General features: G+C 51.6%; 1 protein-coding gene across 15 annotated transcripts in view; it reads left to right on the forward strand.

Annotated features, from left to right (window-relative positions):
- Positions 1–22,408, forward strand: part of Ablim2 (actin binding LIM protein family member 2) — a 125,736-nt gene that overhangs the window by 39,513 nt on the left and 63,815 nt on the right. For all 15 annotated transcript variants that reach the window (XM_031341773.1, XM_031341779.1, XM_031341788.1 and 12 more), the window contains exons 3-6: positions 2,428–2,611; positions 7,387–7,502; positions 10,728–10,854; positions 13,695–13,788. In XM_031341773.1, the coding sequence (XP_031197633.1) occupies positions 2,428–2,611; positions 7,387–7,502; positions 10,728–10,854; positions 13,695–13,788 (521 nt within the window). The remainder of the gene's footprint in view (positions 1–2,427; positions 2,612–7,386; positions 7,503–10,727; positions 10,855–13,694; positions 13,789–22,408) is intronic.

The raw sequence follows: 22,408 nt of genomic DNA on the forward strand, positions 1-22,408 counted from the left end.
CCACAGGGACCCTCAGTGAAGAGAGGGAATGTTAACTTTACTGTTTGGATAGAAAGAATAGGAGCCAAACCTTTGGGACATGGAGGCTCACGGGATGGTCCAGAGCCACCAGGATTGTGGGGGTTCTAGGCATCCCAGATATCTTGGCCCTGATGCATTCTTACAGTGACGCCCCATCTTTCTAGTCCTTCCCCCACGAACGCACATGACAAAAGTAGTCAGAATCCTTTCTGGTAGTGACCCCACATGGATGACTAAAGCTGCTTGGAAAAAGAAATGATGACACGGCACTTTATTCCCAACATAGCTAGGAGAACCCATGCCTCAGGCTCTGTAGAGTGGGCATGAGTTGGAGGTTAGAGACCCATCACACAAAGAGCCTGCCGTTTCACACAGCTCCGAACCATCCCTCTGCGGAGGAAAGGAGGACACACTGGCTCTGGGGAAGCCTTTCTCCAGGCAACGGCAGCCACTCTCTGCAGCCTGACCGCAGAACCCCCACACCTACCGGAAAATCTAGATGTGGGTATGCATCTGCTTAACCCAGCGCTGGTGGGCAGGCAGAGACAGGGGGATGCCTGGAGCTCACTGGGAAGCCATCACAGCTAAATCTGAGAGACACTGTCTCAAAAACAAAAATGGAGGACAACTTGAGGAGGACAAATGGTGCTGACCTCTGGCGGCCACACACACATGAACACCTAAAAGAGAGGAAAGAAGGAAGGAAGGAAGGGAGGGAGGGAGGGAGGGAAGGAGGAAGGGAGGGAGGGAGGGAGGGAGGGAGAAATCCAGGAAGTGACCCCAACCCTATCTCCTTACCTACTGCTGCCAGCCCCTGTGTTCCCCAAACTCTCCAGGCCTCTGAACTTGATCCTTTTCAAAGTGTAACATGATAGAGGCGCATTGTCTCCATGAAGGACTTGAGTTACTGGTGAACTTGGACATTTTATTTTTAGGAGCAGAGGTCTGAGGTGTCACCATCTTAGGGTGACCTTGGAATTCTCAAGGCAGCCAGGAACTGACTGGCAGGCAGCTGAGGCAGCAGGGCCAGGAGTCGGTGGAGCCTCTCTGCTGTCTGCGTCCCTCTCCCTGTTATGCAGTATGGCTCACTCCAGTCTATGTCTCTACCCCTACACACATTTCTCCTCTAAGGCCTGACCAGTGTTGTCACAGCTGCGGCAGGCAGACACAGCCCAGAGTCAGCGCCTTGAATATTTGTGACACTGTCTTGTCTCCAAGGCACTGCGGTCCAATCCTGTGCAGCTCCGTCAGCCCCATGGCCTGTTCTTGCAGCAGGGATATTTGTTTGATCTATGGTGGGACAAGATTAGACCTTGGGTTTCATTCCCAGACTGGGTGTGGAGAAGGAATCCAGCATGGCTCCAGGCTGGCATCTAGCCTTTGGAAGAAGTGATGGCAGTGGCAGCCACAGGCTGGGATAGTGGGCTATTAGGATGTAATAGTCTAGGTTTCACATTGCCATTCCTCTCTGTGCATGCACATGACATGGGGGGTGGGCTCTTATACCAGCAGCCACAGCTCTGAAAATGGCATTGTCATGAAAACTTCTAGGCTGTTCCATCTGAGACACTGAATGGCTCGCTCACATGTGCTTCTGGGGCTTGAGGGTATGAGGAAGGAACATACTGTTTCCTCAGAAGTTGATTGGGGCCCACCAGCTGTTGGTGAGCAGTAGTCTTCAAGGTAGATGCTTCAATCCACAGCCTGCAAGTCCTTTCTGCTCCTCCACTAGGCTTGGCAATCAGAAGGGACTAGTGACTCACAGTGAGCCTGTAGGTTTTCCTCCTGTTTTGGATCTGGCCTTGCCATACTACAGGAGTCAGGGGTTGAGGACGGTGGGGACCCAGATGAAAGGGCGAGGCAGTGGGACGTTTCCCTGTGGACTTGGGGACCATGGAATGGCTCACTTATCCTCTACTAGGACCTTCATCCCAGAGCAGAGCATAGAGTGGAAAGCTACCTATAGTGTCTGTCTGTCTGTCTGTCTCTGTGTGTCTTTGTCTCTGTTTCTCTGTGTCTCTGTGTCTGTATCTTTTTCTTTCATGTACATACGTACCCTGCTCACCTCTTCTTCCACCCTTGGAACACCTTAGAGGGGCTTACAGGATCTCAGAGGCCAAAGAGCATCCTCATGTCCTAGCAAGGGTGGAAGCTGGTCCTGTCCTCAGTTTCTCAGTGTTTCTTTCTGGAAGCTTCTATACAGAAAATACACTTGACTCTGTTAGCAGGGGAGCTTGTGTCTGTCCCTGGAACCCCATCTCAGGTATCGTTAGCCATTTGGATTTGTAGATGCTTGCCTCGAGTGGGCTGGGGTCAGATCTGAGGCATGAGTTGGTCCCTCCGCTGACCTGGTTCCGAGGCATGAGTTGGTCCCTCCACTGACCCAGCCTTTGATCTTCTCCATAGCGTGTGGCTGTGACCTGGCCGAGGGTGGCTTCTTTGTGAGGCAGGGTGAGCACATTTGCACACGTGACTACCAGCGGCTCTATGGCACTCGCTGCTTCAGCTGTGACCGCTTCATTGAAGGGGAAGTGGTGTCTGCGCTTGGGAAGACCTACCACCCTGACTGCTTCGTATGTGCCGTCTGCAGGTAAGTGGTCCAGCTTCTGCTCTGCCAGCCTCTACCCCTTCTCCTCGCCGCACATCTGCCCCTAGCTCCATCTTCATGCATCCTCCTCCAAGCCTTCTAGCTTGCCTATCTCAGCCCCACCATCCCCCCTAACCCCTTGCCTGGTCCCTGCTCTCCTACCCTTGACCATCTTTGGCTCCTAGCAGGCCCCAGCTGCCCCTGCCCAAACCTGAAACACACCCTGGCTACCTCTGATCTCCAAGGCGGCCATCCCTATCCTGTCCTTGTCTTTGTTCTCAGCTCATTGCTTCCTGCCATGCCTGCCCAGGTGTTAGTCTGGCCCTGCCCTCCCACTCCCACAGGCCCAGGCTCTGTGCTTGGTGTCCCAACCTACAGATGCCATGCCCCTAACTAAAGATGCCTTGTGTGTTACTGTCCTCAAATCTACCTAGCCACTGACTTGGCTCAGGACTCCACATGTGACACTGCCCCCTGCCTCATCCTCATCCACCTCAGTCTGTCTCCAGCACCTCTGGAGCCTTTCCCAAGCTCCCAATCCTTTCTAGAGGTGACTCAGCCTCTTATATCCATGCATTCCTTCTTCCCTTCCTTCATTCAATTCATGGGTGCTGGCACAGGGCTCCACCAGCATTGGCTCTGCACCTGTTATCTCAGCTTCTTAGATTCCTACAGAAGGGGAAGGGCAGGCCATGTGTGGCACTCACTGGGTCTCCCTACGTCTTCCCTCTCTCTTCTCCTTCCCTCCCACTCAGTAGGTTCCACCCTCCCTCTCCCCCTTTGTCCTGTCCCTCTGCAACCTGACCCATCTCGGCCCTTGGCTGTGTCCTACCCAACACTGTGGTATGATCTCATAGAGGTGGCTAGGAGAGAATTGGAACTGGGAGGCCTGCTTCTGGTCCCTGGTGCCTAGCATAGAGCAAATGAGCTCCCTGTGAAGAGTCTGGATGCCACCCTGGCAAGGTTTGTGGTGACCTGTGCCTTCTGACGAGTGGCAGCCTCACTGGGGCCTCTGGCCAGCAAACACAGGCAAGAGTGAAGAGTAGAGTGAGTGTCGGCATTTCCCAGCATCAGTGTCTGGCTTGTGATGTTTCCCAGCATTCTTTCCAAGCAGCCACCTATGGTCACAGCATGTACCCAAGGCCAGAGTCGGGCCTTTGACCAGAAGACATCAAGAAGAGGAAGCTCTACAGGGGACATTTTCCATGGAAGAGTTGCTGTGTGTTTTCCAGTGTGGATGGATCAGAGGTCCTCATAAATACCTTAGTGATTTCCATGTGGCATCAGTCATGGTTGGCCTGAGAGCCCACCTTGGGAAACCCACCATATTACAGTGATGACAGACAGTGCTGTTCAGGTTGTAGGTTGGAGTGGGGCTCTGCCACCGCACACACAGCTAGGCTAGGCACTACACAGAGTTGGCTGCCAGGAAGCACACACTGGAGCTGGGGTCCAAGTTCAGGGGCAGCAAAGCACAGGTCAGACTCCTGATTCCTGCTGGAGGTTGAATCTGGAGTGGAGAATAAAGTGATGTATTTCCTGGCCAGGGTGAGAGGGTGAGTCGAAGGGTGGTACTGGCAGGACATGTGAGACAAGGGAGAGAATGGTTCACACAAGTCTCAGGCCAAATGCCTGCTCCTGTCTCCATCAGGAGGACTCCACTCTGTAATGACAACTGCCCAAGTGAAATGCTTTAAAAGGAAGAACCTCACTCCCATGGCTTCAGAAGACTCTGCCCGTGATGAATGGATGCACAATGCTGCTGCTGCCCACTTTCAAGATGGGCTTCCCTTCTGGAAACACTCTCAGACACACCCAGAGGTGTACTGTAAAGGTTGCCAGATGTTTCTCAATCCAGTTAAGCTGACAGTGAACACAAGCTGTCAGTGGGTGAGGGTCAGCAAGGCTGCTGTGAGTGCACAGTCCCCAGGGGACACTGAGTTCTGAGCCCTGAGGACCTTGTTGGTCACTGCAGGGGTGGGCCTTATTGACAGGGTTCAGACAGCCCCAGAGCTGGGCTGCTGTGCACCTGCTCTGCAGGTGAAAGATGAGCCTCCTTGGGATGTCCCTGGAAACTGGCAACCTCCTGAGCCCAGAAAGTGGTGAGAGCCCCACACCCAACTGCATGGAGTCTATGACATCCGGGATTTACTCAGAAATGTAGACCTCCAGATGAGTCAGCCACCAAAACCTGTAAAAAGGTTAGCAGAGACCACCAGGGTAACATCGGCAGATATGGACATGGGGACAGCCATGTCCACTCCATTGCTGTTTTAAGGACAGTATATCCAGAAGGCCATCTAGAAGCCAAACATGTAACTCCTGAAGTGATCAGGCACATGTAAGAAATGACTGGAAATCCAAGTATGGCAGTAGTAGATTCTACACTGGTATCTAGGGGAGTGGGTGTCGAGCCACCGTCTGCCTGTCCATTGGTCTGTAAGTCTGTCTGCTGCTTATGTAGGCAGGGAGAGCAAAATTAAAAATCCTTTTAAAATAATGAATGAAGATTGTCTAGATTTGCTGAAAGCTAGAAACCTATAGCCCCGAAATATCAGTGACCCTAAAGAGAGATGTTCACAGACAAGAGAGTAAACAGATGTTCCCAGTCAACCCTACATACAACATCCCAGCGAGAACTCCCCAGGTGTGCACAGCCACACTGCAAAAGATTTGCAAGAAAAAAAGAAAAGAAAGAAATCTAAGAACAACAGGAAAAATGCAACTACCACAACAGAAATCACCCAAAACCCGCCATGTCTGCAGAGGAGCTCAGACCTCCACCAGGAGCTATGCATGCTGGGAAACAGGAGGAAGATGTTTGTAAGTGCCAAAAGGAAAACAAAACCCACCAAACTGTAGTGCTGTAGTCAGCCAAAACCCTTCTGAAAAAGAAGGCCAGACTCACAGCCCAAGGCCACGCTGAGGGATGAGTAAACTGATGAAGAGTTGAGCTTGCTGATTAAGACACCATTTTAAACTGTGATTGAAATATTCCAAAACTGATTGCAGTGATGGTGTCACAGTGTCACGGCTCTGGTACAGTAACCTCATTGGGTTACACAGTGGGGGCACGAGAATAGTGAGTATCAAAAAATAGGCACCATAAAAAAAAAAGATGAAGACAAATCTTTATTGGACACACGAGAGCTGAGTAAGTTTGGCCCCAGCAGGCCTGCCCTGCAACAGAGTGATGGTTTTGAGGGCTGGAGGGAAATAATGTCAAAAGATATCAACAGAATCTCAAGGCAGCCAGGCATGTCAGTGCACAAACTGCAGTCCCAGCCCTGAGGAGCTTGAGGCAGGAGGATCCCAAGTTTAGGACTAGAATCAGCTCTAGACTGAAGTTCTGCATCAGAACAGACAAACATAAAATCTATTGCAGGTAAAGAGCCAGGGCTCTGAGGATAGACCCTACTGGCCTGGGTAGAAATGTCCCCCAGAGGCTCATGTGTTTGGACATTTGGTCCCCAGCTGTGCTGCTGTTTGGGAAGGCTATGGAACCTTCAGGAGGTAGAGCCTTGCAGAGGCATGTGCTTAGGCTCTATAGCCTGGCCCCATTCCTTAGTCATCCCCACCTCCTGACTCAGAACAGTGTGAATGGCAGCATCTGCTCCTATCTCCATGCCTTCCTCAACATGATGGATGGGCTTCTACTCTTGAACTGTGAGCCAAGATAAGTTGCTTCTTGTTGGGCATGTTGTCATAGCAACAAGAAAATAACCAACACAGATCAAATATGTAAAGAACTTTTACAATTCAATAAGAAACATCCAACGTGAGCAAAATGGTTTATCACACACTTCACCAAAGAACATAACCAAATGACCAAAAGATACAGAAAACATACTTGCATGAACATCATTAGCTGCTGGGGACATTGACCAAGGCAATTGTGAAATGCCGGCTGTGCCCACAGATACAGATACAACATATGGTGGATAATAGCAAGGGCTGGCAAGGCCATGAAGCAAGGAGACATGAAATGGTACAGTTTCCTTGGGAAGGAAGTCCTGCGATGCAGGAGTCATTAGTACAGCACAAGTACCCTTCAACAGATGCAATGGAGTAGTGCTCAGCCCTGAAAAGGAAGAGACTGGTGGCATAAGGAGCAGCCACATGGACAGATCTTGGCAACGTGTTGCTGAACAAAATGCTCATATATGACTCTGTTGTCTAGGCATGGAAAGCGAGGTCGGGGGAGAGAGCCATGGATCTTTTGCGCTGGCCATTGATGGTGATTATACTGCGTGTGCATTTTCTAGAATGTATCTCCATTTAAGCTTGTAGATTAGATGGCCGCTGGGCATTCACAGCCCTGGCATCTAAGCTAGCATATTCCATAGGGACATCTGAATGGATGGCAAGCCTGTGGTGCATGCCAATAGTCTTCCTTTCCATGTGAGATACAGGAACAGAGAGACTGAGTAACGTACAGCTAGAGTAGGACCGAGAACACATTAGAGATTGTCAGGGGCTCTCTCTCAATCCTGAAGTCTCCTTATGTGGGGAGATGCATCATGTTACGATGTAGTATCTTCCAGACCACACCACTAGCAGGTGACAGGTGCAGGCATCTATAAGCTGCAGGGGACACGGGACAACCAAGAAGGTTTCAGGACCAGCCAGCAAGGCAGAGACCTGGGTCCAGCCTAGTCTGCCTAGGTTCTTGGTCCCCTGGAAAGAATACTGCCTACTGAGTCAGGAAGCCATGCCTTGAAGTGACAACAGGAGAGAAGGACTGGAGGTGGCTGACAGGATGTCTACTCTCATTTCAGGTTGCCCTTTCCTCCTGGGGACCGAGTGACCTTCAATGGAAAGGAGTGTATGTGCCAGAAGTGTTCCCCGCCCACGTCGCTGGGCAACAGTGCTCACGCGGCCCAGGGCCTCCGGAGTAAGTGTGACCAGGCATCTGTAAGGGAGAGCGCTGAGCTGCAAGCTGGGGTGGCTTCTACAGGACCTAGGATGGAGCCTGACATTGTGGGGCCATTGTGTAATAGAACACTGAAAACTGGGAACCCAACAAGAAACTCTCCTCCCCCGCCCCAGTCTTTTTACACAGGCGGTGCCCATCACAGCTTTTCCATTCCATGTCCCTTTTGTTGTCACCCAGCTGTAGGTCTCTTCCCTCAGGAAGCCTTCCCAGTCTCCTCTCTGTCCTTTCCTTGTGGTGCTGGCACAAGGTCAGGTCCACCTTGATGGCAGAGTCATATGCAGTGTGCAGGGCAGAGACAGCTCTCTGGGAATCCCTGTGGTTCTCTCATAGACTGCTAAGGATGTTTGTTATCTGTGGCTGGCAGACAGGCAGTAGCTGTCACAGAACTGCTCTGCCATGGGCAGAGCCATGCAGGACTTCCAGGACACCAGGGGCTTTCACAGTGAGCACTCTGTCCCATGACAACACATCTTATGCACCTTACAGGGACATGGATGGGGGTTGCTGAGAGCAACTTCATGATGGCCCAGAGCCACAGAATCCCCCTGCAGGGCCTAGGCAAGGGAACCCAGACAGCCCTCCACTTGCTACTCTAGAGTACTGGTGGCAGTGTTGCTAGCCATGCCTCAATCTCTGGAGCAGTCCCAGCTCTGCTCACAGCAGCAGTTGCTAGAGCAGAGCCAGACACTCTGGTAGATGTCCTGTGTACCTGCCTTCACTCATCCCTGCCACCCGGAACCTGTGCTTGGATCTTCAGTGGGTCAGAACTATTACCAGTTCACAGAACGTCACTCTTTTCTTGGTATACACAAGTGATTGCCAGTGGTCACGTAGCAGTTGGGAGGCAGTTAGCCGCGGAGCCGCAGCAGCCTCATCTGGAGGTTGTCTCTTTGACATCTGGTATGGTATTGCCCACAGGCCAGCCATCGCTCACAGGAGCCGCTCAGTCCTAGAACTATGGGTATTTGGAGCCATTTCTCTGGTGGCAACTGTATGGTGTGGCTGGTCTTTTGCTACTTAGTGTGTTCTACTTTGTCTCAACCTTTACCCCCCCTCCCCAGTTCACTCCCTAACACAATAGGAGAGAAAGGAGGATAAAGGGGAGAGAGTGGTAGAGATCCCTGAATCTAATTTCTTTCTTCTGTCTCTTCTTTGAGTATGACTACTCACAAAGTGCAACCAGCCTCCCTGAATGACCACCAACCACCCACTCCACCTATCAGGGTCCTACATTTATTTACCCTCTGAAAAATTCCCATAATTCCAAATGTGGCAGAATTGCAGAAGCTATCAGCAGCTGGCAAAACCGTGCCTCTGCCAGAGCATGAGGCAAATCACAGTCAGCTGATGCGAAGCAGCCCCACATCTCCATACCTGGAACTAAATCAAAAACATATTCTTACGATATTCTGTCCTTTTTAAAGAAACCAAAATTCTAAATTCTCATAACAGTAAGGGGCTAGGCAGGAGGCTTAGCATCTCCCCCATGTCCTGCTTGCATATGCAGAGGACTGTCCTGATTTGGAGGGATCAAAAATGTCTCCAGATCTTGTTAAAAATCTGTCAGGGAACAAGTCATCCCTGCCTGGGAGCTGCTGGCATAGAGAATGTGGCCCAGCACCACATAGAACCCTGCATGGTTGAGTGTCCCTAGAATCCTAGCACTTGCAGGGTAGAGGCAGGAAGATCACGAGTTCAAAGCCATCCTCAGCTGTAGGGAGTTTGACAAGCCCAGCATGTGCTACCCTGTGTCAACAAAGAAAATCTGTACCGAGCATGTGCAGACATCTTCCTTGTCCTTATCCTCAGGGAGTACACTGTGGTGACTGTTCACTGTGTGTCTGTGTGCTTGCTCCAGATAGCCCTGGTCAAAGACGCTTTAAGCCTGTGGGAGGTGTGTACTGATGTGCAAAGGCTGTGCCTCTCCCTAGACAAGACTTCCATGTTCAGGAGGTTCTGGAACCCAGCCCTGGATACTAAGGCAGTGTACCCACACAGTCTGTACACAGCATGTAATATGTATGCATCCTGGCACAGATACACGCACATGTGATAGACATGTTCCCACAGTTACCCCTGCACGCTCACCCTACACGCCCTGCCTGTTCCGACTCGCTGTTAGCTCCCACACATCCTTCAGTGAATGACAAGGACCTCAGTGTAGCAGCTCCCTTTGTGGAGGGACCAGGTGGCTTAGCAGAACAGGGCCAGGACCTGAAGCCCAGAGCCCCGAGGAGTATGGAGCAGGGCTGGGCACAGCTGAGAGAGAAGAGAAGAGGCTCCTGGGAGCCTGATCAGGACTCAGACCAGGATACTACCACACAAGGAGGAATGCTGGTCTTCATGGCTGGGGTGGGGTTCAGAGAGAGAAAGCAGAGATGAGCAGACGGATGTAGAAGATGCTGTCTGGGTCTGGGATAGACCCCAGCAGACTAGGGGTCAGAACAGAGAGTAGAGGGGAAGAGAATCCCAAACACAGTGGCCCCAGATAGCCAGAGGAGGAGCTATAATATGAGAACCAAAGAGAATCCCCGTGAGGGGCTCTAGGCAGGTAAGGGTGGAGTGGAGGTGAAGGCTAGATACTCAGACCTCTCCAGGAGGGGAGTCCAGGCGGGTGGGAATGTAGGGCTAGGAGTAGGAGGGGCAAGAGAGAATGGGGCTCAGACCTCTCCAGAAAGGTCGAGTCCCTTAGGTGAGATGCCATGCCATATGATGGTCAGGTTTACTATTCTGCCTCCTGCTAAGGATGGATTTGGGGTTGGTTTACCAGGTTTACACCTGATCCAACATGCCACTCTGCAACCCCAGGCCAGCCTGGACTCCAGTACACCCTGGTGGGACGTGATTCTGTGCCAGATCCAATCTTGTAGGAGGCTGGGTCTCCTCTCCACTGTGATTTTCCAGTCTCCAGCCCAGGAAGTATAGGCTCAGTGTTCCTCACACGGGACCAAGCCCTGCCATGGGCTACACAAATGCTCCCTTAAACTGTGAGACAGGATCCTTTTAGTATGCCACCGTGTCTGATCCTCTCCTCTTGGGCTGCCCTGGGCGAGTCTGTGGGGCCTAAGATTCTGAGGGGTTGAGTGCAGGTCATGCTGAGTGCCCCTGGGAGTTTTGTGGGGTCCTGCAATAGGAGGCCTCTGAGCCCACACTGAAGGTATCTGTGTATGTTCTCTGTTCCAGGTTGTGGGGGCTGTGGCTTAGAAATCAAGAACGGCCAGGCCCTGGTGGCTTTGGACAAGCACTGGCACCTGGGATGCTTCAAGTGCAAGACTTGTGGGAAACTCCTCAATGCAGAGTACATCAGCAAGTGAGTGTGGTGGGCAGAACTAGCCCAGGAAGGCCTTGCCCAATGCTGCAGGTGGGGCAGGGGTGTCCAGACCTGGTGCGCCGACTAGTCCTGCTACTGGACCAAGAGCAAGGGCTGGGACTTTCTCTGGTCCCGGTAGCCTTCATCTTCTCTCCCAGCAGTCCTGCTGAAGGGGTTGCAGTCTCCAGCTCTGACTTCACAAAACAGCTTTCTCTCAGCCAGGTGTGGTGGTGCACGCCTTTAATCCCAGCACTTGGGAGGCAGAGGCAGGCAGATCTCTGAGTTTGAGTCCAGCCTGGTCTACAGAGTGAGTTCCAGGACAGCCAAGACTACACAAAGAAATTGTGTCGAAAAGCAACAAATAAACACACAAAAAGCCCCTGCCATTCTGTTGCAGGATGTTACTACCTGCTTGGTGCCTGGACATTCCTAGCACCTTGGATGCCCTGTGGGGCACATAACAGCTGATAGATACTAGCCTCAAGGACTCACAGGGCTGGCTGCTCCCATGTGATCATGGGAGCCTACAGGCGGACTTTGGGACATCTGCTACCCACTGGCTCAGTGCTCTCCTAGTGTGTTGTTAAGGGGGTGACAGTGCCTGAGGAGGAGTGAGCATTTGCCAGAGGCTGTAGGACCCTGTCATAAGCTGGGATATATTTTAACACTGGGATCAGAGAGATGAGGTAGAAGGCCCCCACAGTTTAAGTGAAGTGAGCTGGGGTGGGGTGGGACTTGGAGGAGTACCCCCTAGCAAGGAAGTCCTCCTCAATGCTCCAAAATTGGAATCCACATAGAGATTGATTATGTGGAAAAGATTCCCTATATGATTACATAGAGTGGAGTGTGTGTGCCCAAATGTACACACAGACTTGCATGCACATACACATGCACACACATATGTACACATCTACACATGTATGCACATATACATATGCACATACATACATACATACATGCACACATGTATACATGCATCCCTCCATGCATGCATACAAATATGAACACATGGGTGTACATGCATCTACATGTACATACACACAAATGTCCAGGAGTACCTGTGTAGAGTCTCAGTGGCCAATATGTTCATGCTGGCACCCAGGTTGACAGTACAGTCTGTCACCAGGGTCTGAATATTGAGTAACAGGGACCTCTCTGTGTTCCTGATTATAATGCCATGTGACCCATTGATCACAATATGAAACATTGTCCCCAAACCAAAGTGAGCTTCCTTCCATTCAGATGGATGACTCTGTAAAGGCTGACTCCTCTGGCCTCCATCACAGCCATACTGTGGGGAGTGACTCAGGCAGGCAGAGCCTGGTGTGCAGGACTCTCTGAAGAAAATGGTACTGTTGCCCCCCCCCATCAGGTGCCACCCCACACAGGGCGTTGGTGGCTCACCCACACCAGCATGTGACTTAGCAGCCTCCAGAACTGAGGGGGAGATCATATTGGTGTTGCCATGGAGATGGTATCTAAGAACTTCCTGGGTTTGCTGTAGCTACATGGGCTTGTGGGGTCTCCTGGTCTGCATCCTCCCTCCCTCTGGGAGGTACCTCTGAGAGTTGAGATCAGTGGAGGGCAGACACAGAGGGGTACCCATCCCCAGAGCATCCGTTCTGGGGTGTTGTTAGGGTCCAGGCATTGAGGGAAGGAGTGCGATACCCAGTTTAAACTCTGACAGCCTTGAGTAAGCTTGCCCTAGCAGTGGGAAATCTAGATAGAGTTCACAATAGCTGCAGTCCCCGCAGTGGACATGCTTTGAGGTGGCAGGCGTTCATCCTCTGGTCACCTCTACATCAACTCCTGCTGGGTGGTGACCCGTGACTGAAGACAGCCACAGCTAGCAACACTGGCAGTCTTGGGCACTGACAAGTGCTTTCCTTAAACCAGTCCCCAGCATTGCCTTGTCTTAGGGCGGCCTTACTCTCGTGGCTTCCGGTTTACTGTGGGAGGGGCCGATGTTCAGTGGCGTTAAGTAACACATTTGGGACGTGGTATCTGTGTCCAAGGCTGTTTCCTTGCCTCCTCCCAGCAACCCCTTCCTGTCTTGAGTGTGGCCACCTGCAACCTCCTTGCTCCCCAAGCTCTCTCTCCCCTCTGCCCTCTCTCCCTACCTCTGTGGTCCTTCATCTACTGCTAGGCTCTCAGTGCTGAGGAAAAAGAACAGGTAACTTAGGAGATCTTCTGTCTGCACCATCTCTACATAATACCGGGCTGATGGCTAACTTGTTTAATACAGAACAGAGTCAGCCATTCTCCAGAGCGCAGCTTCCAGAAGTCTCCCTCCACATCGACTTCTGCTGTGCTGGGTATTCAGCCATTTTTAAAAACACATCAGAAGGCAGGCTTCACCCCAGGAGCCTCCACCTACAGCCAGAGGTTTCCTGTGCCCTTCTGTTTTGTCACACTTGCTGCTGGCCTTCAAGCCACCCTTGCACTCTTGTCCTCATGTGGGGGGGGGGCTTGTTTTGCACCCTCTCTGGCCCCTGGACTGAAGGACCTGGGAGTAGAGCCAGGTCTGTGGCTTAGCACCTTTCACTTCCTAGGCTGCTTCTGTTCCTTATCCCAGTCTGTGGAGCCCTCCCTCTCTCCTCTATCATCCAGTGGGCAGGTGGCCTGGCCCCTGCTCCTCTGTATAAATATCTGGGAAGTGGGTGGTTGTCATATGTCTCACATGGTGGCAAATGAATGCTACCTGCCCAGGAATTGTCCTCTCAGAGTAGGAGGAAGCCGCCCTGCCTCCATGTTGATGGGCAGTTCTCTTACGAGTTTTGTTGCATGTTGGGGGCCAAGTGGGTGAGCCCATGCCCTCCTGACTGCCTGTCTCATTGCAGGGATGGGCTGCCCTACTGCGAGGCTGATTATCACACCAAGTTTGGCATCCGCTGCGACGGCTGTGAGAAGTACATCACGGGCCGGGTGCTGGAGGTGAGAGGCCTGTGGCCGGTCAGCTGGGGCTGGCATTCTGAGGTCTAATCTCAGAAAGAGCCGAACCCCCTAGCTGTCCCTCCCCTGTGCCCAGAACCCTCAGCACACTCTCAGCCTTTTCTTGTCCACACAGAGTTCATGTTGACACTTAGCTCACTCAGCTGTAAGCACATGTCAACATGGGACCTGGGATGTGCTAGACTGGTCCTCCTGTTAGGCACAGCATGCTCTGATTTACTGTGGTAAATAAGACTACAGGGAATATCTTCTTAGGTGCTCCATTCATGCTCCTGATCGTCCTTCAGATAGGTCCGCAGAAACATGGATGTTGGGTCAAAACTGCAAACGCTTGTACATTTTGTGGCAGTCACCGTAAATGGCTTGCTTTTAGGTTAGAGCAGTGCTTCTCACCCTTCCTAATGCTGTGAGTCTTTAATATAGTTCCTCATGGTATAGAGACCCCCCCCCCGGCCATACAATTATTTTTGTTGCTACTTCATAACTATAATTTTGCTACTGTTATGAATTTAAATATCTGATATGCAGGACATCTGACATTCAACCCCTGTGAAAGGGTCATTTGACCCCTTTCCAAAGGGGTCAAGACCCACGAGTTAAGAACCTTTGGGTTAGCGTCTTCTTACCCTGTCCCACCCCAGCCTTTGCTGACCGAGATCTGGTAAGGCTCTGCCTTTCCCTAGCCCCGAGACAAGCTGGCAGTTCTGCCTCTCTTTCATAAATTTCACTTGCTTCTGCACTGGGATCTTCAAGCTGTTAGAGTGGGTCATGTAGTAAGATTGTGGCTTTGGTCCCCTGTGGGTCCTGTGAGTCTTGTCCTGGGTGGGGAGCATAACTGGTATTAATACAGGCATATCCTGGGTCAGGACAAAAGACCAACCTGTCCCATCTCACATAAGCCTGGTCCCATCCCCCTTCCCTTTCCCCTGCTTTTCCCTCCAACTGCTCTGGAGTTTTACTCTGCCCAGGAGCCTTCCCTGTTTCCCTCCCTGAACAAGAGTCCCTCCTCAGTAGTTTTAGTTTTCATTATTTATTTATTTATTTATTAAATCAGGGTCTCATGTAGCCAAGGCTGGCCTTGAACTTTCATAGTTGAGGCTGACCTCCAATTCCTGATCCTCCTGCCTCAATGCTATGTCCCCTAGGAGCTTTTAAAGCAGCTTAAGTGGTGCCTAATAAAAAGAGCATCTGCCAGGATCAGCCTGGACAGAGGCCCCTGGGACAGCTGCAACTGTAACAACTCTGTGGTTTCATGTCCCTAGACAGCCCACCTGGCCTCCCTGACTCTCTGTGTCCCTCCTCATAGCACACAGGTGAGGCCTGCACTCTGCTGTCCCACCCAGGGCCTCAAGCTCAAGAAACCGGGTGTGTCTTCCCTTATGGACCTGAAATTCTGGCCTCCCCTTATACCTCTGCACTTGTGCACCTGGCTAACCACACAGCTGTCCCTCTTTCTTTGAAGTAAAGAAGACTGTAGAACTCAGGCAAGTGTGGAGAATTCCCCAGCAGAGCTTCACACAGACTATCCTAAATCTCCTGACCTCAGCCAGATAGCAGACCTTGGGTGGCATGACAACCTAACCTTGTCTCACCAAGTTGACTCTGTGGGCTGATGTGGGGGAATCTTGGATCTGTCTCTGCCATTGCTGCTGATACTAAAAGCACAGTTTGAGAACCTGGCCCACTTCACTGTAGAGTCTGGCAGACCCTCACTAGAAAAGCTAGCATGGGTGGGCAGACCTGGTCCAGTACTGAGAGCTGGGCTGTGAGAGAGTTGGTGAGGCTTGTACTATGACATGTCCTGTGTCCCAGCTCCGAGTTGCCCCAGGATGTCCTTGTGAGGCCTTTGGGGTCCCCATGCATGATGAGAGTAAGGCGAGCACATGACCTCATCTCTAGCATGAGCATCCTTATTGTGTGTCTCTGGGCCAAGTGCCGTGAAGCACCGTTGGTGCACTCTCTGGACTGTGCAAAGGGGGTGTCCTAGCTGGCAGGACCTGGACAGTCCTGGTTTTCCTCTGCATTCTACAGTGGAGGAGAAAGGGCTTCCCCAGGGGTTGCATGCTTTTGGTTTTGCCTTCTCTGGGGGCGAGCGTGCTGCAGCAGTGGTTAGCGGAGGTGGCGCAACTGAGTTCTGCGGGCTCTGCACAGCGCTGAGCATCTTCCTGGCGGGCGTGAGGTAGGAGCTGCGGGTGGAGACAGCCAGCTCTGCAGAAGGGAGCCCCGCTGCAGCAGCACTCACTGCCTGAAGCTGTTCCAGGCAGGCTGATGCCCGGCAGGTGATGCTGTGCTCTTGGGGAGCTGCAGGGACGAGTGACTTATTGGAAGAAAGAAACAAGGACAAGAGTATTGTGGCTGGCTCAGGCAAGGGTGACACAGGCAGGCCATCCAGTCTTCTGCGCTGAGAGGGGCTGAGGACAGACCCCCTGCAGGTAGGAAGCCTGGCAGAGCTGTGCCGAGCCAGGGGGGTGGGCTGCTGGCGGTCCCTGCAGTCTCTCTTGCCCCCAGCTGTCCTCTCTGTGAAGCCCAAGTAGGAGCTTCCTGTGCTCCCCCACAGCAGCCTCATTTGTGCTGTGACTGTGTCAGGCAGGCATGGTGCCATATTAAGCTGTTGGTGCCAGCAGCACTGCCTGGGAAATGTGTGTTTCTGGTGATGGAGGGTACTACTCCCTCTTCTTGTCCTCTGTCACTCTGAGGACCCTGCTCTGTGGGGACTTGTGCGGTCACAGGAGGGGGCTAGCAGAGGTGGGCAGGTGAGAGCAGAGGTGCTGTGTGGGTGATGAGGCAGAGCTCACACTGGCTCCAGGGCTCCAGCCCTGAAGTGGCTGAAGTTGATGTGTAGAGAGCTGCAGTTTGCCGGAGGATTCATGAAGCACATCCTTTGGAACTGAACTGGGTGTAGGAGAGAGGTGTGGGAGGGGGGGTGTCCCTGGCAGTGCTCAGAGCCTAGTCCTTAGCTGCCACCTGATTTCCTCTCACTGCAAAGGTAGGGGTAAGCACGCTATGAGGGTGTAACTTGGCCCCACTCTCTTAGCCCTGATGGAACCAGGGGTTGAGGCTCACTTTCAGTGCAGGCTTATACCTATGGCTGTTGCCATGGTAACCTGAAGCCCAAGGCTCCTTGGGACCACTAATTAATTCTTTCCTCACTTCTCCCCTTCCTCCATTCCTCTTTTCTTTCCTTCTCCATTTCTGGTACTAACTCCTATGGGACTCACTGGGTCCCACTGTGAGCTGGGGTCCCCACTGTGAAGGATGTCTGCAGGAAAAGAGACTGTCCGGGCTGCTCTCCCCTGGGTCAGGGATCCACACAGACATTTGTTTCCAGACACCATCCCATCATGCCCGGATGTTGCTTTCAACTCCCCACTTTGTATTCCCATGAGCACATTCCTCGGTGCTGTGTAGGCATGCGCTCTTTACTACCAGCAGAGAACAAACTGTTTTCAAATAGTCGGTAACGTTTGAAAGTTGTGTTGAAGACAGCATCTCAAGCCCCTAAAAACCAGTGTGCTTAGTGTAAAAGTGTTTTCAAAAGACTTACGGGCTTATGTAAAACAAACCAAAAAAAAAAAATCTCTCCAATGAATGCTGACACCTATTTGGTATTTAGAACTGATATTTTTACATCTCACCTACACAAACACACACACACAGAGGCAACCCACAGACTTACACATGGATACAATACCTAGAGACACACAGAAAGGCACAGGCACACAGCATACCACATACAAACACACATACACAGAGACATAGGCATATATTGCATACAGACAACAATACACACACACATACACACACACTCATAGATACAGGCACACGTGTATATACCCCTGTAGGCTTGGGCCCTCAACTGTTCCCACATGTGTTTGGCCAGAACTCTTTGTCCCCAGAGAGTACTTATGCTTGACCATGGACCTGTCTGAGGTGCCCCTCAGAGCACCTTTCAGGGATGCATCCCTGGGTGGGCCCTAAGAGTGGACGTATGGGTAGATGACACAGCTTCCTGAGAGGGCTTCCTAAGTGAAGCTGATGGTGAGAATGCAGAGCGGGGTGGAGACAGGAGCAGCTAGTGGGCCTCACATGCCAGTATTGGGTCCTGAGAAGTAGGGAGCCAGTGGGGTGTTAAGGAGGGTGGGCACAGGGACAGAGCCAGAGTCTGGGAAGGGACTCCAGGCCTCTAGGACTTTGCTGGGCATACACTAACTTGGCTCTCCCTTTGAGGGTAGAAGAGCCCTGGGGACCCAGTGCTCCTGTAGCTACAAGGTACCTCTGGGCTGCCCAACATCCACTCTAGTTCTTTGATTCCTTGCCTTGTGAATTTCATTTCCTCATTGCACCATAGCAATTATGACTTTTAACATCTGGATTCAGTTTTTGAAATTCAGAGGAAATTTGCAAACCCGGCATGGTGGTACCCACCAGGAATTCCAGTATTCAGGAGGTAGAGGTAGGAGACTTACAAGTTCAAGGCTAGCCTGTGCTACAATGTGAGATTGTCTCTACAGACCAAAGGTTGAGCTATAGCTCAGTGGGAGAGCAGTTGCTCAGCAAAGACAAGACTATGAGTTCAAACCCAACACTGTGAAAATAAGCAAGAATAAAGGCATATATACTCTTAAGACTGGCCAAGGAGTGTCCCCGGATGCCAGCAGCCACCTGCAGGCCCAGTTCTGCTTTCCATAGTACAACCAAAGGAGAACCTAGAGACAGCAGGAGGCAAATCCGGGTCTCTAGGTAACCTGTTTTATCAGACTTCATAGTTGGGTCTGAGGAAGAGGGTACTGGCCTCCCTCCGTGTGGGAGGCTCAATCAGGAAGGTCTGGATTTCTGCTGACTAACTGAGGTGAGGTCCCTTGCTCCAGCCTACACAGGAGGAGAGGCGTGTCGCAGGGCATGAGGCTTCTACACCACCTCAGTACCACTGACCCTTTTTGCAGGGATGCTGGAGACTGTTCTCAGAACCCTGCCTGATGGCCTGGCCCTGTGGGGCTGCAGGGGCTCCCCATCCTTATAGGCCACTCATATCTCCATTGCCAGCTTCGATGTTTTGCTAAAGATGACAGTTGCTGTTGGAAGGCAAAGATGTTTTTCTAAAACCACACAGTGCCAAAACCTCTTGGGCTCCTGATGCACACTGCTCAGATCTGAGCCATCTTGAATCCCAAGCAGGCAAGAGGCTAGACCATCTGCCTGCTGGGGATTCAGGGGTGGTGGCACAGATGTTCAGTGCTGAAGCAACCTGGTTTTGATGCTTTAGGTCTTCTTGTGGGAAAACCCTGTTTGGGCAGATAACTGGAAGATGCCTCACTGTGATGGAGACACAGTGACAGTGGACCATGTCAGCAGTGGAGAGACTTACCTTTGACTCTGTAGGCCTTGCTACAGAACAGTCTTATGTTCTGTCTGGAGAGAGAGAGAGAGAGAGAGAGAGAGAGAGAGAGAGAGAGAGAGAGAGAGAGAGAGAGAGGAGAGAAAGGGGAGAGAGAGGGGGGACAGGGACAGGGAGAGAGAGAGGGAGTGAGAGAGGGAGGGAGGGAAAGAGAGAGAGATAAAGAAAGAGACGGTGGATTTGACATGCTCAAGTGTACTCATGAGTCAAAGTGCTACTGCAGCCTCTATTTTATAGTAGGGGACACGGAACCCCAAGACAGGTCACAAGGCCCAGGTCACACAAAGTAAAGGTATCAGGCAGCAGTTATCCCCTGGCTTTTGCTGTGACCTAGGATGGGTCAGGTGACTTGAAGGCCCATCCCCTCAGCTGGCTCCACAGCCAAATGCTGTTCTCTATGATACCTGATGCAGGCCTTCCATTTTATCTTTCTATCACAGATGGATTGTTCCAGAATGTAGAGAGCAGTTTTAAAACATGGCTCAGCTGTTGTCTGCCATGCTTTGTAGATGAGTGGTCCCCAGCAAGAGTGAGAACCATTGTCTCTCCTAGCTGGGAGGCTGAGAATGGCCGTCTCATGTAGTCAAGACTCGTGGCCAGTGGGGGAGGGGCCGTGCTGGAAGCAATGGCTCACCTGTGGCTCTGACTTGGGTGTGGGGCTCTGTAGTAAGTTAGGCATGTGCTGTGTCCATATAGGAAGAGACCCACAGAGTACTCAGTAACCGCCTCCCCTCCACCATGTCCATTGTCCTATAGTACCACCAGGTACAGGAACTGACCACATGGACGATGGGTGCATGGAGCTTCAGCCACAGCCGGTCTGTATACTCTAAGGCTGGGGCACCATCTGGGGAGAAGTCTCTGATCTAGGCTGGGAGCTTATTAGCCTGGCTAAAGCCTCGGCTCTGCCCTACTAGTCCTCAGGCCTTGGGTAGGTCTTCTGGCTTCCCTGAACCTCAGTTTCCTCATCTAAGCAGTGGGTATGGTTGTGCCCATACATGACATGGATGCATAGGAGTCTCTGGATGTGTTGCCGAAGTGTGCCTGACAGCGACAAGAACACCACCAGGGGCCAACCCCTTCCAGATGCAGAGGGAGCCCAAACTACAGTGAAGAATACACTAAAACACACAAACTCCAAGGCACCCCAAGCTTCTACAGTAGTGTTCAGATCTCTGCTCACTAGTTCCTTAGCTTTTCCATCCCTGCAAAGGAACCCATGAACCCTCGCTGGCCGCCCCTGTGGCTTGGCCTGTTCTGGGTGTTTCTGGGAGTCACACAGCTGGCCTATGGCTGGCTCCTTTCCTTCAGTGTTCACAGGCTGTCCACACTGTTGCACCTATGGGTGCTTCCTCTATTCTATAGGCATGCAGGGTCCTCTGGATGGGTGGTGCTGCACTGTGTCCTTCATTGTGTATGTATGAGCTTTGGAGCCATTGGTCAGCATGTGCCTTGGTGTTGAGAACTGGGTATAAGAGTCCTTGCTATTTTTTGGACACCAAAGAGTGAATTTATAGTTTCTATGGTGAATGGGCATGATTTTCCACAGAGTTCCCACACTCTTCGTTGTTCTTGTACACTTAGAGCTATTTTGATGGGTATAAGATACCTTGCCCACAGAAATCAGGAGCTGGTTTGCAAGTTCCCATGACAGTGATATGTGACAGGGGCCATCTTTTCAGCTCCATCATTTTCTTACCATCTTTAGAAAAATGTCTAAGTTGCCCCACCTCCACCCCATGGTGGAAGGAAACATGTGTGCAGGTGTGTGCGCATGTGTGCACCTGTGTTCAGAGACGAGGCAGGTGCCAGGTGTCCTCTGTCACTCTCAGCTTATTCCTTTGGGACAGTCTCTCCTCAAACCTGTTAGCTGATAAGCCCTAGCCCCACTCCTGTCTCTGTCCCTGCCCCCTGTATTACCAGGGTTTCAGGAGCATAGGAGAGCATGCTCTGCTCAGCTCGCTACCTGGGTGCTGGTGTCTGAACTCAGCTTCTGGTGGTTGCTCAGCTAACCCTGTTAAGCTGAGAGATCTCTCCAGCCCCTTCCTTTCTTCCTTCCTCCCTCCCTTTCTTCCTTCCTTCCTTCCTTCCTTCCTTCCTTCCTTCTTTCTTTCTTTCTTTCTTTCTTTCTTTCTTTCTTTCTTTTTTAATGATACACTTATTGGGTCTTAAAATAATAACAAAACAAAGCAAAGAAACAAACAATACTTTGTTGGAGAGTCATACACTTCCCCAAAACAGAAACCAAACAACCTATTACACAGACAGTCACAGGTACTGTCCTAAGTTCACAGTCTGTTGTCACCTGTGGCTTCCCTGTCACATCCCTGGCTCTCCTGTCCTGCAAGCCTTTGTTTCCTGCCTCTGCGGAAGCAATGCTGCTCTGGGCCCACAGAGCCACCTTGGTTGGTTTCACGGTTTGGCCAAGTGTTAGGATCCTCCATACCACAGGGCCAGACCTTCTGCCTCCAAATCCCTCCCTTCGTGGGTCCAAAATATGGAGGTTGATTCTTGTGATTTCCAACCTTTATAGATGTCACCACCTATGCAGTTGCTGCTGCTGCCACTGCAAAGCTTCCTCCCTGTCTGCCCTTGTCACAGCCACTCCTGCCATAGCCCCGCCCACCACGACCTCCTCGATAACCACCATCATTACCAAAGCTGTGAACGCAAAGCCGCATGATGTGTATAAAAGAACAGTGAAGCGGAGCAGTGGTGGCACACACCTTTAACCCCAGAGCCATCAACACTGCCGCCATATCCACCAACACTATGGTCCTGGAAGTCTCCCCCATGACCAGGATGGTCACTGTCACCCAAGCCATCTGTACAGCCACTGCCAGAGTTACCAGAAGAACCACATAAGCCCACATGAAGCCCTGGCCATCTCAGGTGTTAACAGGACTCACCTCTCAACTTTCTCAGTGTGGCAGCCACTCTCGAGGTGACCACTGATGAGTCCACAGAGTCGTGGTCCTCAGAGGTGATGAGCGAGGCTGTCCCTTGCTCTGCTGTCTGTCACGATTCCAACCACTTCACTTTCCCTTGCCATGGCTTTCCTCAGTGGTGGCCAGGGTGATGGCAGCCAGGTCAGGCACTATGCTCAGTGGTTACTGCTGTAATGACAGAGGTGACTTTGGCTGTGGTCGTAGAAGGAAAGATCTTTTCCACAGTTAAGAGGTTACCTAGTCTTTGCAAATCTTCTCT

This window comes from Mastomys coucha, unplaced genomic scaffold (genome assembly GCF_008632895.1).
Source record: "Mastomys coucha isolate ucsf_1 unplaced genomic scaffold, UCSF_Mcou_1 pScaffold22, whole genome shotgun sequence".
NCBI lineage: Eukaryota > Metazoa > Chordata > Mammalia > Rodentia > Muridae > Mastomys > Mastomys coucha.